This window comes from Amia ocellicauda, chromosome 1 (genome assembly GCF_036373705.1).
Source record: "Amia ocellicauda isolate fAmiCal2 chromosome 1, fAmiCal2.hap1, whole genome shotgun sequence".
In the NCBI taxonomy this organism is placed as follows: Eukaryota; Metazoa; Chordata; class Actinopteri; order Amiiformes; family Amiidae; genus Amia; species Amia ocellicauda.
Window position 1 is genome coordinate 28,834,092 of NC_089850.1, and position 19,707 is coordinate 28,853,798.

Sequence of the window (19,707 nt, forward strand, 5' to 3'; positions counted from 1 at the left end):
ATTGTGTTCCCCTGCACGTGGAAACATTATTTTCATTTTTTTTTTTAGGTGTTTCTCTCTCCTCTATTTCAGTAGTTCATCTAAAAGGGTTTTTTCAAGCACAACACGTCCCTTCACTAATCAGCTTTAATCTTTGTTCTTGGCCTACACTGAGACAAAAACCTTGTTCAGTATCAAATGAGAAGGATAGTCAAGACCTGAATTGAGTGCAGGCTTATTCTTTGTTATTGTAATCCATCCAGACCCTTAAGTAGCCTTCATATCTACAAACAAATGCAAAAGTTATTTTTTTCTGCAAAACAGACTCATAAAGGGAACCAGCATCTCAACTCAACAAAAAGAAACACCTAAGATATCTTTAATCTTGTGCTCTTTGAAGGAATCTCTTCTTCTGCTCAACATGGCTTCCTGTCTGCTATTCTGCTACTTTCCCTTCCCATATTTTCTTTTCACATTCTGTCGGCCCCATTTTATTCTGTCGTCTTTTACATCCTGCTGCAGTGTTTGTTCAATCACTCCCTGTTGTCTTTTGTCTTGTCACTCTCCTGGCAGAGTCCTGTGGTCTTGCCTGGTCTGTCAGTGAGTCAGCAGGAGCTGCCCCTGGGCCTTGGGGAGAGCAGAGCCTCTTTGCCACTGCTTGTCCAGCTCTGTCTATGACTCACAGTGGCTTTGTTGAACTCTGATTCAGCCAAAAGAGAAGTGTGAAGATTCCAGTTGATTTTTTTATCTCAAATTTTACGCACCCCTCATCTTAACTCTGTTCAGTCAGCTGGAATCTTTATAGCTGAATCAGTGTTCCACAAACTCTGGAAATATAAGTCAAGTTCAACTGAAAATATTAATTAAACTTAATGCATCGCAGAATAACAATGTTTCCAGTGAAGGGTATAGGGGCCATTAGTCACTCTCTCTCCTAGCGCCCTGTTTACTTTCTCTGTCTGGGTTCCTGTACTCAGATAACTGTAATGTTGACATGTTATGTTAAACTTTGACTACAAGGAATGTTGCTTTATTTAGACCATAGTCTCTAGTCCCTTCGTGATGACCATGTGACTGTAGGTTGTCATCGTCTCTGAGCCCAGGTTGAGGGATACGGTTGGAGTCCTGACGTACTCATTGATTGGGGTTTTTCTCTCTTTGCTAGGGAGCCCTCGTTAGTGCCTTGGCAGACGATAGCATTCACCTCTGGAACCTGCGGCAAAAGCGCCCCGCCATTCTCCATTCCCTCAAATTCAACAGGGAGAGGTAAGGACACATCCTCTACTGTGGGAAGTCGGGAAAGGTCAATGGTTTGTTTCCTGGAGGTAAAATGAAAAGCCGCTGAACAGAAAGGTTACCATCCCTGATCACATTCAGATTGACCTCTTATACCTCCTTGTCGCTCACTCTGAATCTCTGTGGATATAAGTGACACTAATCTTTACTTGCCACTAATATTGCATTCCCAATTCTGGCAACATCTACTAAATAGAGATTCTACTCAGCCATCAATAGTTTTTTCTCAGAAATAATTATTTATGTGTATTAAAGTACAATGTGCAGTTCTCCTGTGAATATCTAATATCTATTTCATTGAGGGCAATTCAGATTACTAGTTATGATTTCTGTAGTTCTGGGAATCAAATGACTGGTAGTCAAAGATTTACACGACCCGTCAGCTCAATTCCGTTCAGTCATCTGGAATCTGTGCACAGTTGTCTGTAGGCTGAATCAACGTTCAACAGCCTTGCTGTTGATGAATAAGTATAATTTAATGAAGTATACTTGTTAATGTGAAGGAATCGCTGAATAACATTATTTCAAATGAAGAATGTGAATACTTTCAACTGCAGCTGTGAAGGCATAAATGACACATTTAACTTCCCAATTCACCCTGCATGCAGCTTTACCTTTTTATTAGATGGTTAAACATTGAAGAGATTTTGCTCTTTGACCGAAAGTAATTAAGATGTGAAAGCGTTTTGTTTCCAGATGAAGCTCTTGATTTCCACAGTAAATGTAGACGTTCAATCCAGTATAAAAGCAGTGGGGTTTTGTGTGTGCACCTCCTTAAAAAATCCACACCTAGCCTTATTCAGTTATACTTTGAGGCTTGAAGATTAAACCCCAGGCATTAACCATACACATTTTCTGGGTTTTGACCCGGGGTCAGTATAAATGACCTCATATGGCAGCTGATTCCTGAAGCCTGGTGGCAATCTTACAGATACCTTTTTTTCACATCACAATTTATGCTGATTCAACAGAATTAAAACCAGTCAGGCAGCCAGCGTCCATCTCTTTGTTCTTACAAAATTTAACTCTAATTGTAATTCACAGCACTTTACAGTCTCACGTCTTCAGCTTATTTTACTATGATAATGTTTTACTGTTTCTAGTTTCCTCTAGATGCTTAATAAATTATATGACCTACTCTTTTTACAGATTAAAATTGATCAGGAGAGATGATTCATTTATTAGTTATCTTATTATAATCATGAATCTCTTAGAGATATGCACAGAAAAAAAGTACATAACTTGTATTTTATTCATTAACAAACCTTTTCTGCTTTCTGTTGATATAATAGATTTTTGGCACTGTTTTTTTTCTTTAGTTCCAAAGATTACTGTGGTTTTCAGGTTGGCAAAATTATAGTATTTTGAATAATACATATACATATACATTAAGTTTATCTTGGTTTCTTTGCAAAAGCAAATTGCACATTGTGTAATGTTCTATATACCGTTTTTTATTCATATTGATTATATTGTACTCTTGCAAACGTTTGTAAGACATTGTAAAGGCATTTTGCCAAATTAATAATTACTACGACTTCTACTAATAATAAACAAAAGTGAAAGATTAGCTTCTGTTCTGTCCAAGTTGACAAGTTATCACTTAGTTTCTTTACAAGTGTCTTCTCTCATGTTCTGCCTCCCAGGCAATGTGCTGACAGCCAAGAGTGTATAAGTGGTGTGAAAATCAAGAGCTATACTCAGAGCACCATGGCTGTTAATAGGGTGCTAAGAGTGCAAGTTCTAGGAGGATGCTTTTGCAAAAGCAAAGGACAGGGTAGTGTATTACTTCAAATCAAGGCCTTTCACAAGAATATGCAGTATCAGTAGAAAATATATTTTTTGCCCCCCACCTGCTCCTGATTACAAAAAAATAAACCCTGCTGTATGAAATATGGAAATGTATGCTCCTTCTTTTCATATTACATTTTTCAAACCTGGCCACAAGATCCTCAGGTTCAAAATACATTATCTGGTTGTTCTAAATAAATAAATAAATAAATAAATAAATATAATAGTTTGCTGTTTTGAACCCTCCTTCATCTCCAATACATGTATGGTTTTACCTGAAGTGTACAGCATTTCAAATGGCCGTTTCGTCTTTATTAGCATTGTCTTTGTGGGCAGACCTGTCAGAACTGTCAGATGCATTATTCACAGTTCAACTTGTGCTCACCATTTTATATTGAGGCAAAGTGGAATGGGTTAAACTTCAGACTTAATCACTGATTATGCACTTCAAACTTGTTAGACTCTTTGCCACTGGCACGTTTAAGGGGAAAATGTGCGAGTCGGCTCTTGACATTTATTTTGCTCCTGAAAATGCAATATAAGCTAAACTCAAAACTGATGCTGAAAAAGTGGGGGAAAAAAATCAGAGAAATGCAGGGACGACATCATTTAGAAAGAGAAACCACCGTCACCTTTAAGATTTTGATTCCCACACAATTATTTTGGCCATATTTGTTTAGAGATCATGCAAAATACTGGAAGTGAATGTAGATACATCTGACATTTGCAAATCACAAATGAGGCCGAGGGGAGGGAACCCTTTGGCATTTTTGTTTCATTTCAATAGTTATGAATTGAAAAAAATGCTGCTGTCATATGTATTATGAGAACACAAGGCCTGTGACTTCATCTACTAAAGCATGTTGCAGTTTTTGGGGTTCAAGCATCATCTACTAATGTAACAGAAAGAAATGAAAAACACTGTAGAATGTGCTGTTTTTCCAGTGTAACAGTCTAAATACCTCACACTGCAGAGTATAGAGAGGCAGCTTGAGGATGACGATGTGGCTTTCTTGCTCTCGTGTTGTTTTCTTTCTGGCAGCAGACAGTAAATGATACTGACAGAGTAGCACCATGCTGCTTTGTGCATTTCTCCTTTAAGGGACCAGCACTTGGGAGAGAATACTCTCATACTTGACTAAACCTTAACTCTCATATCCTGTAAGGGACACTTTGGGTTTTGTTGTTCTTCCCGTCCCAAAATGTGCCACGAACTGAAGAGCTGTTCTTCTTTTCTTTAGTTTTTCCTTTTGATTTCTGCTTCATATTAGCTTTCTTTTAGCACAGTTTCTGCCCTAAGATGGCATCCTGTTGGTGTTTTATTTTCTCCCACCCTTCAATTGTGCTTTTTCTTGCTTCCCCCCAGCAGCGTTACTAGAGTTGTCATTATTCTGGTCTCTTGGCAATAGACCGCCTGTGATACTGCCATTAAATACCTTTGGAGACAGATTGAGCTTCTGCCTGTTACTATTTCTTCCTTCCCTTTCATGTGATTGTTGGCAAGTTTTTACAGTTTTAATGCTTTGCACAATGCCCACACTTTCTCTGGTGCCTTTTGCATATGACGCCATCTTAATCCCCATGCTAGGTAACCATGGAGTATGAAGGGCAAGCGGCAGCCTTGCCAGACCAGTTTGGTATTAATGCCTGATCATAGTTTGCCTTTGACGTAATCTGATGTGCAGAGCTAACTTAAAAGGTTAAAAGAATAAATCCCCTTCTCCCATGTCATTTGTTTACCTAATGCAGTACAATCCTGTGTTTGTCAGCATTGTTAAGTGCTATGTTCAGTACTTTTACAGCTATGCAAATGAGACCTGTCAGATACCTCAAGCGTGCTGGTCTGCTGGAGCACAGAGAGAGGAACTCACTGACTAAAGAGCAACACTTTTAAATACACCTTCCTAAATATAGGGAGGTCAAGGGCTTCCCAGTCACACATCGGCCCATGATGTCATGTTCATGAGTTGGTCGTAATGCAAAACAGTATATGTGGTTCTGAAGATCTGTTGTTTTTCCTTGTGTTTTCAATTAAAACAAAGATGACCTACAGAATACAGGCCTAAAATAAGTTTAATAACATGATAAATATAAAAAAAACACATCAGAAGATAGAAACTGACTTGATTAATAATGCTTTTGTGATTGACTTGCTGCATATATCACTTCACAATGTGAACAAATACAGGAGTGTATTTTATTCTATAAATATAACAAATAGGATGTAATAAATACTTTTTTGTATCTATCTAAATGACCTTTATGTATGCTTTAAGAAAATTAATCTAATCCTTTATTTAAATGTGCTTTCTGCATTATATGAAGAAAAGTTGTTTTTATGGTCTGTTTTCAGTTCACTCAACAGGCAAGAGGCTGACGTTCTGGTTCCCAGAACTCCCCTGTGCATTTTTAACAATAACACAAATCATGCTTCTATGCATGTGAACCATACTTAAGGCCTTGCAAAATTTGCAGGTGAATTTGAACAACCTGACGACTTAATTTGCAGTCAGAACCAACTAATAATGTGTGACTATAAAACATGTATTCAGTTTGTTTGTTTTTTCACTTAGGCTTGCCCAAAGACCAACACTGTAAAAGTCTTGTTAATAAATTAATTTATCATCCATATATTTCTTAGAACATACAAGACCCTTCACCAAATAAAATAAGAGGGAAATCGCATCTTAATTTTATGGAGGGTTAATAAATCTCTCTGTATCTAACTTAGCAATAACAGAAGGGTCAGGATTCCATATTTAGTATGTAGCCAGTGGCTGATGTGTTGATTTCTTAATAGCACTGGCAGGTCATGTGTTTGTGGCAATTCATCTGTAACTTTCGCAAGGCTTTAGCCATATTAAAAGGAAAAACATATATAATTTCAGTATGGGAGATGTCTAATTATTTACACATGGGTTTATGCTCGAGTTATTTAAATGCCCATATTTCAAGTCACGGTTTTGCTGAAAACAAATATTGGACGTATCTTATAACACCCCTGGGGCAATTTACTGTACTTAGAAGCAGTTTAAAAATATATATATATTTAGTTTTTATTAGTTGTCATCCTATGTCTTTTGCGACTAACTTGTCATTAGAATGAATGGATAAATTATTCAATTTGTGATGGCTGAAGACAAAACAACCCGAAATATAACTATAATTTAATAATATAAATTCCTCTTCTGAAATTACGGCACAGGCATTGAATTAGGATTACCTTTGACTCGTAACTTCATTATCATATCAGATTCCTACATCTATATTTTCCAAATTAAAAAAAGTAAAATAAAATACAAACCAGTAAGAGAGTCAAGGAGCAGATTGAAGACGGCGCTATTATATAGAAGAGGGAGATACAGAGCAAAATCACATGCCATTAACGCCCATGGTGACTCGTTTCTCATTCTGTCAGTGCACTCTGAATGGCGGCTGCAGAAACTTTTGGTATCAAATAACCAAATAAATCAAGAAACTTGTGGAGAGTAACTTCTTGAGATGTCAACTAAAAACATACCAACTGGTTTTAAAAGCTCCAGTACTACCTCTCTTCACAGTCCTTTAACAATAGTCCACAAAACAACAGATTTGTTTTTTAAGATATTAATTAATTCACAAAGAATACTGCAAGAAGATCTGGTGTTTAGACTCTCTTATGACTTGAATAATGTATTCTGGGCCAGATCTACGAAGACTGCCATACGTAAGGGTCTGAAACGGTCACAAATAGTGACTGAATTGAGCATATACAAAAATCTTGCAAAGTCATTCTGGTTTAGGGACTCTGGCTCCCCCTTGCTGTGCCAGCTCTGTCAGAGCACTGTATTCCTCTCACATTTCAATTGTATCAACACTTCAGAGTTCCTTGGCAGCAGGAAAATAAACCCCTCTTTTCAAATGATCTGGCCACAAAGCAGAATGGGATATGTTGGGTGTCACATGAGAAAATTCCTTGTTGCTAAAAGTAACAAAGTGGTGGCTGCATTGTGTATTATTTAGTAGAGTGATATCATAAGGAGAGCTGGTATACCTTTTTACTTATGTGAGTAAAAACATATTATACATGTACACATACATCTATATATACATATATAGATACAAACAAAAGTGTTTGTACCACTCTCTAGAAGATATTGTCTGTAGCCACATCTTAATTTTAAAAAGGAGTCTGTCTGCTCTTCCCTCTGACCTAGTCCTCTCGGGGACATTTTGTATTAGCCTTACGGTTTGAAATATTGAGCATTTATAAGCTTCCCGGATATTATCAGATCCATTCTTAACCAGCAGGGTCATTGTATAGTACCCATGAATACTACCTACTTTGATGAGCATTTCTCTAAATGTCCTGTTTAGTTATTGTTTCACAAGCAAATATATTTCAATGTAGTGTGCTGAAAGTTTCAGATAAAAAATAATGTCACAGCAGTATTTTTTTCTCTTTTTCTTTGGTGGGGTAAAATTTGTAACCAGTATATGTGTGTGCCTGCATGTATATGATTTTATACACACATGCACAAACAAGGAAAAGGGAAGCTATAGATGGAAGCAAGTGGAAGCCTCTTGGGGAGGCCTTCATCCGGCGGTGGATCGATATAGGCTGCTGCTGCTGATGATGATATGTAATATATTAACGTGACTATTAAAGTTCCATCTTCTAGAAGCAGAAATTAACTTGAACAGAAAGTTAAAAGGATTTAATGAATTAGAGGTGTGATAATGAGAGATTAACTCTTTAGAATGTGACATATTTGTCACAAACATTTCACCAGTCTTGGCAAAAAGATAATAACCCATTTTACCAGGCCTCTGTATGTGACATGTATGTCATGTTGGGTTCCTAAGAGTTAGACACAAAGCCCATCACAACAGATTATTATTATTATTATTATTATTATTATTATTATTATTATTATTATTATTATTATTTTAAATCAAGTTTAGTTTGGATAATGTGGTTTGTGTTGTTATTCGAGCAGTATTTCTTACTGTACTTGACTGGCAACCATTTTAACAGCTTCATTGGTGACATGAAAATTAACATTTACATTAACTGTTTTCATCCAGCTATTTCCCTTGCTCTCATAAGAAACCAAATTGCATAGATCTTAGTACAGTGTGGAGAGAGCATAATGCTTTCTAAAAGGTCTGCAGCTGAATCAATGGTCATACACCAAACACCGCTGCTCTCGATACTGGAACATGCCTGTCAGTATGGCAGCATTCCAACAGGAGTCCCAGAGGGAAGAGCAGGGGGGATACTCTTACATGCTAATTAATTATTGTTAGGGGAGTTTAAACAGGGCTGATTGTAAGAACCTTATGTATAAAGCTGTGCCTTCCTGTCAGTTTTTCCCTCCCCCCGTCTGTGTTGTCCTTCCAGGGTAGAACCTTAAAAAACCTTAGCATCTTAAAATTGCTCCTTAATTAGTCATGTTATCAAGATTTTATTTGTATGGGCAGCAGTATGAAAAACAAACCTTCCCTCAGTATTCATGGTTACGCTAACATAATTGGAAAAATTGCTTTGTTTTAAGTAGACAGTAAGTCCAGTACTGAAGAAATATTTACTGATCCATATTTGTGTATCCATAATTCAGTTAGGTTGTCCGGTATTAATAGAAAATTATTCTAGAGTCCTTTTGGGAAATCTAGTCTTTGACCTTAGTGGTTTGCTGGATGCGATGCAGTTTCACTTAGATGCTTCAGATGTAAAATGGCATCCTGCCAAGTTGCTATCATGTTGCCACTTATTTGATTTCTTTCTTTTTTTTTTTATCTCGTTAAGCTGAAGAGGTGAGAATTTTGTAATGAATCATTATCCATACAGCAGGCAGGTACAACAACTTGGCTAAAATTCTGCATTTTTTGTTTCTGTTATGCAGTGTGTTTAACAGCTGCTTTGACTTCTAAATGAGATGGGGGAGAATGCATATACAGATACATAAATAGATACATATATACGAGCATAAACATATTGATTGGAGTTCTTCAGCTTGTATTAAGGTGACATACCTGATCAATTAATAGCATTAAATTCTGTATTTTCCTCTATGGTTTTATTCTGGAGATCCACCCACTTGGGCTTTAAAATGTATACATTCACTCTAATAGTTTTAACAAAACTGCTTCCTGCAGTTGGGAAGTTGGCCAATATCATTCTTGTTCCCCAGTTATTACAATGACTGACGTGAGAATGCCAACACAGGGCTGTAAGCTGTGTGAACCAGTAGGACTACAAATCAGAGGGTGTTGTCAGATCCCATCACTTGTCAGTCACCGCTTGTCCCCAGAGATCAGAAGCTACTGTGGATGCCTAGCTTATTGGGTCCATGCATGGGCGCTCTGTTCACCTGCCTGTGGACCTACCTCAGTATAGATGTGGCCGTTTGGATTTGCTGTGGTGCGGTGAGGTAAACCAGCTCCATATGGTTTTCCTCATCTCGCTCCAGGGAAATTTCCCAGCAGTCCCCCCAGACAGGATTTACAGTATCAGAATTCAGTCCAGTAGGCATGAGAGTACACGTAGGAGGGGGGTACTGAGGATTTCCATATTGCTAAGCTTTTTATTGAATTTTTAGAAGCAAATCCCCCACTCCTTTCTTTAGAAGTTTATATTAACATTATTAGGACATATTAGAGATCAACATTTGCTCCAAAGGTCAATAAGACACTGCAAACATTAATTGACCAATGTGGTTAATACTACTAATGCTACTACTGCTAGGAAAAAAATATATATTTTATTTATTTAGATTATGTAACTGAATACATCATGCCTCATTGCCTTTACCATGAATGTAAAAGCTGACTTTTTGTTCATCTTATAAAGGTGTTGGAAGTGGTTTAACATCAGGAATATATATAATACCTCCACTTTGGCATTCAGCATCAACTTTTGTAGAGCCATTTCACTTTCACTTGAATTCCTTTTTAACAGACGAACATACATCATTAACTGTATGGTGTGTTCAGCTGAACTGTACTGATAAAGTAATGTGACCTTTTATTTGAGTTTTCTTTAGACGCTTAGTGATTTCCCCAGGAAGCACACGGGGTTTGTAGAAAGATCACGTGAAGGTCATTAAAATGGTGGAAGGATGTAACCATTGTTTGATCTAGCATTATTCACATTCCTTTTCGTATAACAACTTTGATAACTGTTTCAATTTACTATAAAAAAGACTGAAATAAAAATCCATTTGTTGAATTACATTTCTGAAATCACAATGCCTATCTATTTTTTATTTTCCTTTAATTTTAATTTTAGACACTTTAATCGTATCAAGCCTATCGCCCACATGAGTTTCAGAATGCTTCAAGAAAGCATATATCCTATATTTATGTTTTCCAACTGTATTTCAGTTCAATCCATGGACAATCCTCTTTAACCAGGTGAATGGAAAATAAATAAAATAAAACCTCTCAACCCTTTCAGTCATGTTTCTCTCCCTGTGGTCCTTGGAGAAAATACCATGTAATTTTTAATTAAAATAATGTTCTATTTGAACATGACCTAAACTTAGTGGTGCTTATGTATGTTAGCTTTATAATGTATGTTTAGGATCTGATTCTGTACATAACCCTGTATTATTTATCATATTTAAGGTAGACTTGACTATCACGGGCCATGTGGGAGGATGAGATTTTAAATTAAAGATTAATGTGTTGCTGTAAATGGAATCCATAATGAGGTTTTATCTTGCTTTTTCTACATTGTTTACAAAAAAATACAGTAGTTTAAATTTAAAAGAAAATTAATTATTTGCATATGTGGTCTGTATTTAATTTTGTTGAATGCTTATTTTTTCCCATAATGAGTCTGTTTCTTCAGATGTTGAAGTATCTTGTTTTTTTCTGATTCAAAATAGTTATAAAAAGTATTTTTAAAGAAAACATTGTTCAAAGTAGATAATGTTAATAAAGGGATTCATTATGCATTTTTATATATTGAAATGGGCATAAGCAAGAACATTTTCCATTCTGCATTTTACTCTTCTTCCAAGTTTAGAAAAGAGGGTTAAAATCAATTTCTGAGCATGACATTCTCTTTATATCTAACAGGATCCTAATGGCAAGTAGGCTAATTAAGCAGTATGTATTTTAAGCTTAATAGGTTTAGATTGTAAACCACTTCAGTTTTAATAAGATGATGCACTTATTTGTTTTTTGTCCCATAGATGTCATGTTTTATTATCTGTTTTGCAAGAATAATGGGTTCTAAAGTCTGGCAAGAATAGTGAAGAACTCTTTATTCTCTTCCTTTTCTGTTCTTGCATCTTAAGAATTTAGTTTGTTTGTTGTCTCAAATGACCATAAAAGATTACTAAAAACACTTACAAATAATGCCATTCAGAGGCATGCACACACATTCAGAAGCACGAATATTTGACTGAAATGTAAGAAAAAGCTTTGTTTCCTTATCTTACATTGACACATTGAAAGATAGGACTATTCAGTGTATGACAGGAGCAGCTGCTGAGAGTGACAAACTATATTTAATTATTTTTAAAATTATTTAATTATTTTTATTTTCAATGAGCTTTAATTAATAGAGATTCACTTGTAAGACGGGGCTCTTTTAAGAGCGCTTACCCCGAATGGTTTTGTTATTGCTGATGTTGTTTGAGCTACATGTGTGTGTCAAAAGATATTTTCTGTGCAAACAATTTGGTTTTAGAGGTCAGAGGTCCTATTGTAGGTTGTAGCATACATTACTTGTCTGCAGTACACTGAAAGGATGGTTCAAGATTTTGGGATCCTTTAAGAAGTGACAATCAGATGGTTAAACTATGGAAAAGAAAACCATTAACAAAGAACCAAGACTAACTTGTCTATCTATTGTGAAATGAAAGTTGCTGCCACAGAAATGGTCTCTGGTGATGTTAGACTCCCTTCATATGTAGGTATTTACTCCCTATTCTAGTGTACTTGTCTTAATTGTATCTGGAAGCAACACAGTTATTGTTTTAGTATCTTAAAATCCTTACATTTTTGATGAACAAAACAATTGAATTTGATCAACTGAAAGTCAGCTGAAACTGCAACACTAGCACTTCAGTTTATGATGTGATCATCTGTTGAAACATTTATTACTATCTGGAGGGGATGTTAACACATTCGTTTATTGTTACAAGTCATTAAATTGTGGAGCAACCCTCTCATTATCTGGTTGAACATCGCAGGTCTGTTTGTTTTTGAACAGAAACGCTGATCTATTCTTTATTTAATTTTTTCCTGATGTTGTTACAAGCAGGTCTGAACCTACATGCAGGAAAGCACACAAAAGAACACAAGGCTCACTCCATGTCATTATTTGCGACCGTGTGTCAGCCCTTCAAAAGGAAGAAAATGTGTTTGTGGTCTGCAGCTCTTGTTGATCTGTCCTTAATTACACAGTGCTATAATAATTTGGGGGTAACTACTCTCAGGGACATGCTATATGCAAGACAGGCTGCACAGTAAAGGACCTGAGGATTAGAACGTTTTTTAGGGAGGAATCAAAGTGTGTGTATGTAGGTGTGTTGGGAAGTGAATGTACAGACTGCCTCTCTGCGGTACCTGTAGTGATAGATATTTGTAGGCCTGATGCAGGACCTTCATTTTAATGACACATTCAAGGTCTAATTACATGCAGGTAGCTGTAAACAAGGCATTGGGAGCTTCACTGAGCAGAGGCTTGTGGCTGCTGTTACCATCCACTCCCATCTCACAGCTCGGAAATCTCGAGAGTCCTGGAAAGGAACAGCACATTTTCACAGCCTGGGGGAGGCTATCCAGGTGGTGTTTTTTGGCGTGAAGCAGACGATACTGCCGCAGTACCAGCAAAAGTTACTTCTGTTGTGTGAAGATAAATTCACAGTCTCTTCTGCAGTCTACACCTCGGAAGTATTTTTTGATTTCTTTAACTTGTTTTCACATTAGGAGATAGGACAACATAGGACACATGAAATGCAATAACTGAGTCATGTAGCTTGATTTCAGCTTAGGAGGGAGCTACATTCGTCTGACACGTGTAAGTGATATATTCCTTCAGAGTTCATACTTCAATATTTCAATGGAACGATATTGCCAGGGTTGGTCATTTTAGTTTCTTAAAACATGGTTATCATCGCATATATTGTATATTGTGAGGTTGGGCATATTTTAGCAGTGCATTGTATGCCAGTTCTCCCCCATAACAAATGTACCAGGTACTTGGAAAGTGCCAGAAAATATCAGTCCTGACTATGGGTTTGTTTTTCATCCTCTGATAAACGAATGCAGGTTATTGGACATGTAGAACCATCCCTTTGAAAGCTTCGCCTGTTTCTGTAGTCCACCACGGTAGGTCTCTTAGTATCACGGTCAGACAGTTTTATATCCAGCAGATTTTCGTTTTCTAAAAATACAGTACAGCTTCTATCAGGGCAGGGCGTACATAGCAGGCCGAGCCCACCAATCATACCAGCCGCTTATATACAGATAGTTTGTTGATTAGCTGCTCAGAAGCCTTGGCGATTGTGCCTATACATTTCTTGAGCTTCACTGGTTTTAGAGGGGGAGGGGTGGTGTAGCTATTCCACAGTGCATTACATGATGTCTGCTAAGGAAGAGATATGCAAGTTTGCTGGCACTGTGCCTTGCAAAGGTTTTTTTTTTTTTTTTTTTTTTACTCTGTCTGATAGAGCTTGAGTAACTGGAGGTGAACTAATTTTTTGCACCTTCCATGCATGGGACGCATCCAGCTTATCACTGCCTCTACTTCGCAGTGTCTCGATAAACAGAGACCCGGTTCTGACATTCACTTTGCAGCCAGCTGGTGCATGTTGCTTGTCGTTTTCTACACGATGCATCCGAGAGACTCCAACGGTAGCCAAACACATGAGCTGGTACTCGACACCATCATAACGCTTGGTTTGTCCAATGTGATATTTCAAGGCATGTGTACCTGGTACCAGGTAGTCCTGTCAGTACACTTTATTCAACTGAAACTGAGACAACCAGAAAAGGTGATTTTAGGGTGTATACATTGGCTTTTTTTTGCCTAAGATTTTCCGGTCAATTGAAGGATCCTGTACTTTAAAAATAAATATATGCATCCCTGTCACTCCATTCACTGAACATATTTTGATAGTCAGCAGGCCTTTGTTTTTTCTAGAGCTGCCAGGCCAAATGACTTGACATGCAGTGCCATCTTTATAAATAAATGGCAACATGGTTACTTGTTGGACAAGATGTGTGTGTGTGTGTATATATATATATATATATATATATATATATATATATATTCATACTGACTTATCCAAGGGTAGCACTTTTGTGACAGTGTAAATCATATTTTCAAGCCATTTTTAAATATTAATTTAAAACCCATCTCAAGAGGCTGTTTATGATACCCCTTATCCTAATTGAGTGTACAATTATTTGAGATTTTGAGTAGAATTTATACTTTCAATACATTTTCAGCTGTTTGTAGCATAAGCTGTAACAGTGACAGACATGTTCTGCTTGTTACTACCTCTTGGTTTTTAGTAAGACCCACCAGTGATGCTGTGAGATCATACTGAATTGGTGATGTAACATTCAGCTAAATGCTTAATTGCAAACCTTGAAATGTTCCACTTTGAGAAACGTTGGGAATGACTTTTCTTAAAGAAAGGTAGTTTAGCAGTTTAGACAACAGTTTTTGTTTTGTTATTTTTTTATTTTATTGTCTAATTGTCTAAATCCATTTAGTGAACCATTTAGTGGCCAGTCGCATAATCGTACCATCTTAACACTTCGAGTCTTAAGCAGTTTATTACTAAGAAGTATATCAAGTAAACCGCTGTGCTCAAAGAGCGGACTACCACTTTTTACTTTATATCTTTATATGTCTTGAGAGCTGCTTATTATTTACTGCATTTGTTTATATATTTTCTGTCTCACTCCTTGGTGCTGCTTTTCAACGTTCTTCTCTGTTACTCATGAAGTGCTTTTCCCTTCTGCTAGTCCACTACTTCTGCATTTGAATAGCACTTGTACAGCCATCAGGACAAGCCCTCTTAACTATTGGAAGCCATAGTAACCAGAATGTGTCTGCTTTAATATCATGCCTTTTATTAAAATGCAAGGTTGTTGAAGGGTCTGTAGCGACCAATAATAACAGTTAGCCTAACCCCATGCAGGAGTTGATTTGCATATGTATATTTTATATTCCATCTCATTTTATTTCTTCAAAATGTAAGGTGCAATTATGAAGGAAAGCATGTGATAAAATGTTGTAACACTCAAAAGAGTATAACTGTTTTGGTTGCACATTTTGGGCGATAATAATACTGTAATATATATTTTTCTGTTCATAAACCAGAGCCATAAACTGAAGTAATTTCACATTCACACTTTGTATCTTACAGTTCATATTGCATCTTGTATTTAAGTCATGGGAATTAATAGGAAACAAGAAAATGAATGCTTTTCTTTGTTTCCATTTTTAATCGCTTGACTCAAAATGAATGATGGTGTTGTGATGGTGCCCAGTCTTCCGTCAATCAAAACTGAAATGCTTTTTGGTATTTGGTAATTAATTATTTATTTTGCATTTAAGTTAAAGAGGGGAAATACTGACAATATTTGGGATAATATTTACAAACTCCATGAAATAGTAAAGCTGTTGAAACCTGTGCAGATTTTTTTTTTTTTCCTTAAATTTTCTGTAATGTTTTTTAGTTTTCATCTTTTCTTAGAAATTCTCCCCAATACTGGGGAAAATTGTGTTTTTAAGGCACTGCACTGCTGTTTTCAGATGTCTCAGGAATGTTTGAAATCTTTGTATGCTACATACTGAACATGTGCCAAATGTCTTTCTTTGTGTTTTGCAGGATAACATTTTGCCATCTGCCTTTCCAGAGTAAATGGTTGTATGTTGGCACAGAAAGAGGAAATATTCACATTGTCAATGTGGAGTGCTTCACCCTCTCAGGCTACGTCATTATGTGGAATAAAGCCATCGAACTGTGAGTCTGTCTCTTCATCCATTATTTAACAATGATTTACTTTTGCAGATGTCTTTTGCATTATCATTTTGGCTTAACTGTGTTGAGCATGTCATGTCTATACCTCAAGCCTTCCTTGCACTGTCAAGGGCTTTTAACAGGAACTGATTACAAAATAAATGTTTAAGGCACAGCAGGGATTTATTTTTCATGAAGTGCATAATTTATCACTTACTCATCCCCCCCAAACATGTGTAAATTCACTTTTGTTGACTTGATATGATTCTTCTCTGCATGCTCAGTGGGTCAGGGTCCTGGGGAGGTGTGATGCACAATGAAATATCAATAAATAACACATTAAAAATAAACAAGTCTGTGTCTGAAGGTTTGATGGCTTGTTGGTTAGCAGGATATTTGCAGGTTTATCCAGTCATTCATGTAGTGTCAGATTTTTTCTCTCTTGCAATCACAAAACTTTTTCACAAAGGTTAAATCCTAAATCACATATTAAGTGACAGTCAAACGGCAGATTTAATCTTTCAATTTGTTTAATATACATTACTTTACACTACACTACTGTTATACTGGTCCCAGCATCTGTTATCCAGACAGTTCTTTAAATTTATTAATTTGCCATCTTTACAGCCAAATTTAGCCCATTATTGATTTAAAACGTCTTTAATGTCCTAAAAGTCTATGCTGTTGGGGATTTAATTTCTTTGTTATATATGGTTTTGCTGGAGACTGTTACTTTGTTCCATGTTGTTGTTTATTTATCATTATGTATTACATATAATAATGTATAATACGTAAGATTTATGTGTTAATCTTCAATAAACATACTGTTTCACTGTTAAGCACTAACGAAGCTCCTAAGCCACTTTGTTAATGTGTTCAAAAATTGAACAGACACTAACAGTGTAAGGAAAATGTTTCTCTTCACCAATGCAATGACTAAGGAGAATGGCTTTAGCCAAAACCGTGCAAGAGGAACCTGTAATTCACACAACAGTATACAAGTTTCACTATATTACACCACCCCTCTATATTTTATTGTACTCAGTTAAAAAACAACAACAGAAAAGCACTCATTTATAGATCCACAAATTAAGGTATATGCAAAGTACTGGAACATTTGAGAATAGTTTTTATGTCAGTCTGAATGGTTTGATTTACTTAACTAAAATGTATTGAAAGCTAATGTTATTTTCATTTGGATTGTATCTAGTGTTTATTTCAGTATAATATTACAGTAACCCTAAGCATCTTTATTGATAAAAATAGAAAGCACAAATACAGTTTTACATTAACCTCTTATCAAAGATAGAAATGCCTAATATTAGAAAATTCCAGTGAGACAATTATTTGAATAACTAGTTTAGCATTAACCTTATGAAGTTTACCATGGTAAATGTAAATGGTAATGTGCCAGTTTACCCTGCTTTAAGGTAGGATATATGCCAGCTTTTGGTATTATAGGCCCTTGGAGGTCTTCAGGAGAGCTTTTAGCTCAGTCCCCTGCCTCATAATGCTAACCTTGTGCTGCAGGTAAATGAATAAGTCAGTAGGACTGCAGGCCCTTGTTCAAATTTTTTAATTTGTGTAATATACGCAACATTTTGGCAGAACTATCAGAGATTACTGTGTATGCTGCTTGAAAAAGAAAATAAAAAAAATAATCCTGCTTAATTTAATGAAGATGTATTTGAATTTTACATAGGTCCTCGGCAGGCATAATAATTATTTAATGAAATATGTCTGTCATAAATGGCTGCCCTAAAAATACCCTCTGTAATAACTCTGCATTCATCAGTAATAAACAACACCCCAAGTGATGATTCTTTAGAGTAAGTTGCTCTCAGTGCTGCCAGATACACTTCTGCTTTTCAGCACCACATAATCTTATCTTATCCTTAAAGACTTTTCGCCTCCGGAAGGGTTTCCATAGAAACTATGAAAAAGTAAAAGCAAAAGGATGTTTAGTTGTTATTGTTGTGTTTAACCAAGTATTGCATTAGACATGCATGCAGTACTAAGCTCTTGTCGGCACTGATTATCAATAAGCTCAGGCTGACAAAAGTCTGAATATATATATATATATATATATATATATATATATATATATATATATATATATATATTATTGTAAGAAAAGGCCACTTAAATTGTAGTTTGTCACTAGAAGAAACAAAACTGAGTAACACAAAATGCAAGTAAAATAAAATATATTTTAACTTTATACCAAAAAAATACACCTTCAAATAAAATACTCTGGAACATATTTTGGACTGACATATTCTTTCTACCTAAAGATTTCCTATTGTTTAAGTAGTCTTGCAACATGTGTCAAAGCTGTTATGAATTGCGATCAAGTGATTCATTTTAAAATCTAGTGAAACATTCTTGAGTAGAAATAGTTAATACATTTTTTCTTAATTTAAATTTAAGCCATGTTTATTCACATACATCCTTGTTTAGTTAAAGTGTATTATTGTTTCAAGTATCACAAGTCTCAATGAATAAGCAGCATCTAGGAAACAGTCGCACATGGGCTGGGATAAAGTGCTGAATATATTACTTACAGTGGCAATTCCTCTCGAGCCAACCTATTCTATTGGTCCCTCTCTAAACACATATTAATAAGAGACCAGACACACAGCAACCAATCCAAATCTCTAGTGATGGGAAGATGGAATGATGCATTGAATCCTTCGATTAATCGATGGGCAAAATAAATATCGATGTCAGGAGAGGTAAAAATTTGCGAATGAGTTTTAGTCTTCTGTATTATGTAATCATAGTAAAATAATACAAGAAGACAAACCCCTTATGTATTACTCACTCGGGCATAATCATCACATAGCAGTAGGTTATTGACCATATACAGTACTGTGCAAAAGTGTTAGGCAGGTGTGAAAAAAATGCCGTAAATTAAGAATGCTTTCAAAAATAGACATGTTAATAGATTATATTTATCAATTAACTAAATGCAAAGTGAGCTAACAGAAGAAAAATCTGAATCAAATCCATATTTGTTGTGTTCACCCTTTGCCTTCAAAAGAGCATCAATTCTTCTAGGTACACTTGCACAAAGTCAGGGATTTTGTAGGCATATAGTCAGGTGTCTGATTAAACAATGATACCAAACAGGTGCAAATGATCAGCAATTCAATATGTAGGTTGAAACATAATTAACTGAAACAGAAACAGCTGTGTAGGAGGAATAAAACTGGGTGAGGAACAGCCAAACTCAGCTAACAAGGTGAGGTTGCGGAAGACAGTTTACATTTCTGCAATGGAATTGGGGATTTGGTCAGAATTAATGGTCTCCTCAATGCTGAGAAGTACAGGCAGATACTTATCCATCATGCAATACCATCAGGGAGGCATCTGATTGGCCCCAGCCAATCTGCAGCATGACAACGACCTCAAACATACAGCAACAGTCATTAGGAACTATCTTCAGTGTAAAGAGTAACAAAGAGTCCTGGAAGTGATGGTATGGCCCCCACAGAGCCCTGATCTCAACATCATTGAGAGTGTCTGGGATTACATGAAGAGAGAGAAGCAACTGAGGCTGCCTAAATCCACAGAAGAACTGTGGTCAGTTCTCCAAGATGTTTGGGCCAACCTACCTGCCGAGTTCCTTCAAAAACTGTGTGCAAGTGTACCTAGAAGAATTGAT

General features: G+C 36.2%; 1 protein-coding gene across 14 annotated transcripts in view; it reads left to right on the forward strand.

Annotated features, from left to right (window-relative positions):
• The window catches only part of LOC136747737 (syntaxin-binding protein 5), a 155,830-nt gene that overhangs the window by 49,335 nt on the left and 86,788 nt on the right, over nucleotides 1-19,707 (forward strand). For all 14 annotated transcript variants that reach the window (XM_066700883.1, XM_066700889.1, XM_066700963.1 and 11 more), the window contains exons 4-5: nucleotides 1,145-1,245; nucleotides 15,909-16,043. In XM_066700883.1, coding sequence (XP_066556980.1) covers nucleotides 1,145-1,245; nucleotides 15,909-16,043 — 236 coding nt within the window. The remainder of the gene's footprint in view (nucleotides 1-1,144; nucleotides 1,246-15,908; nucleotides 16,044-19,707) is intronic.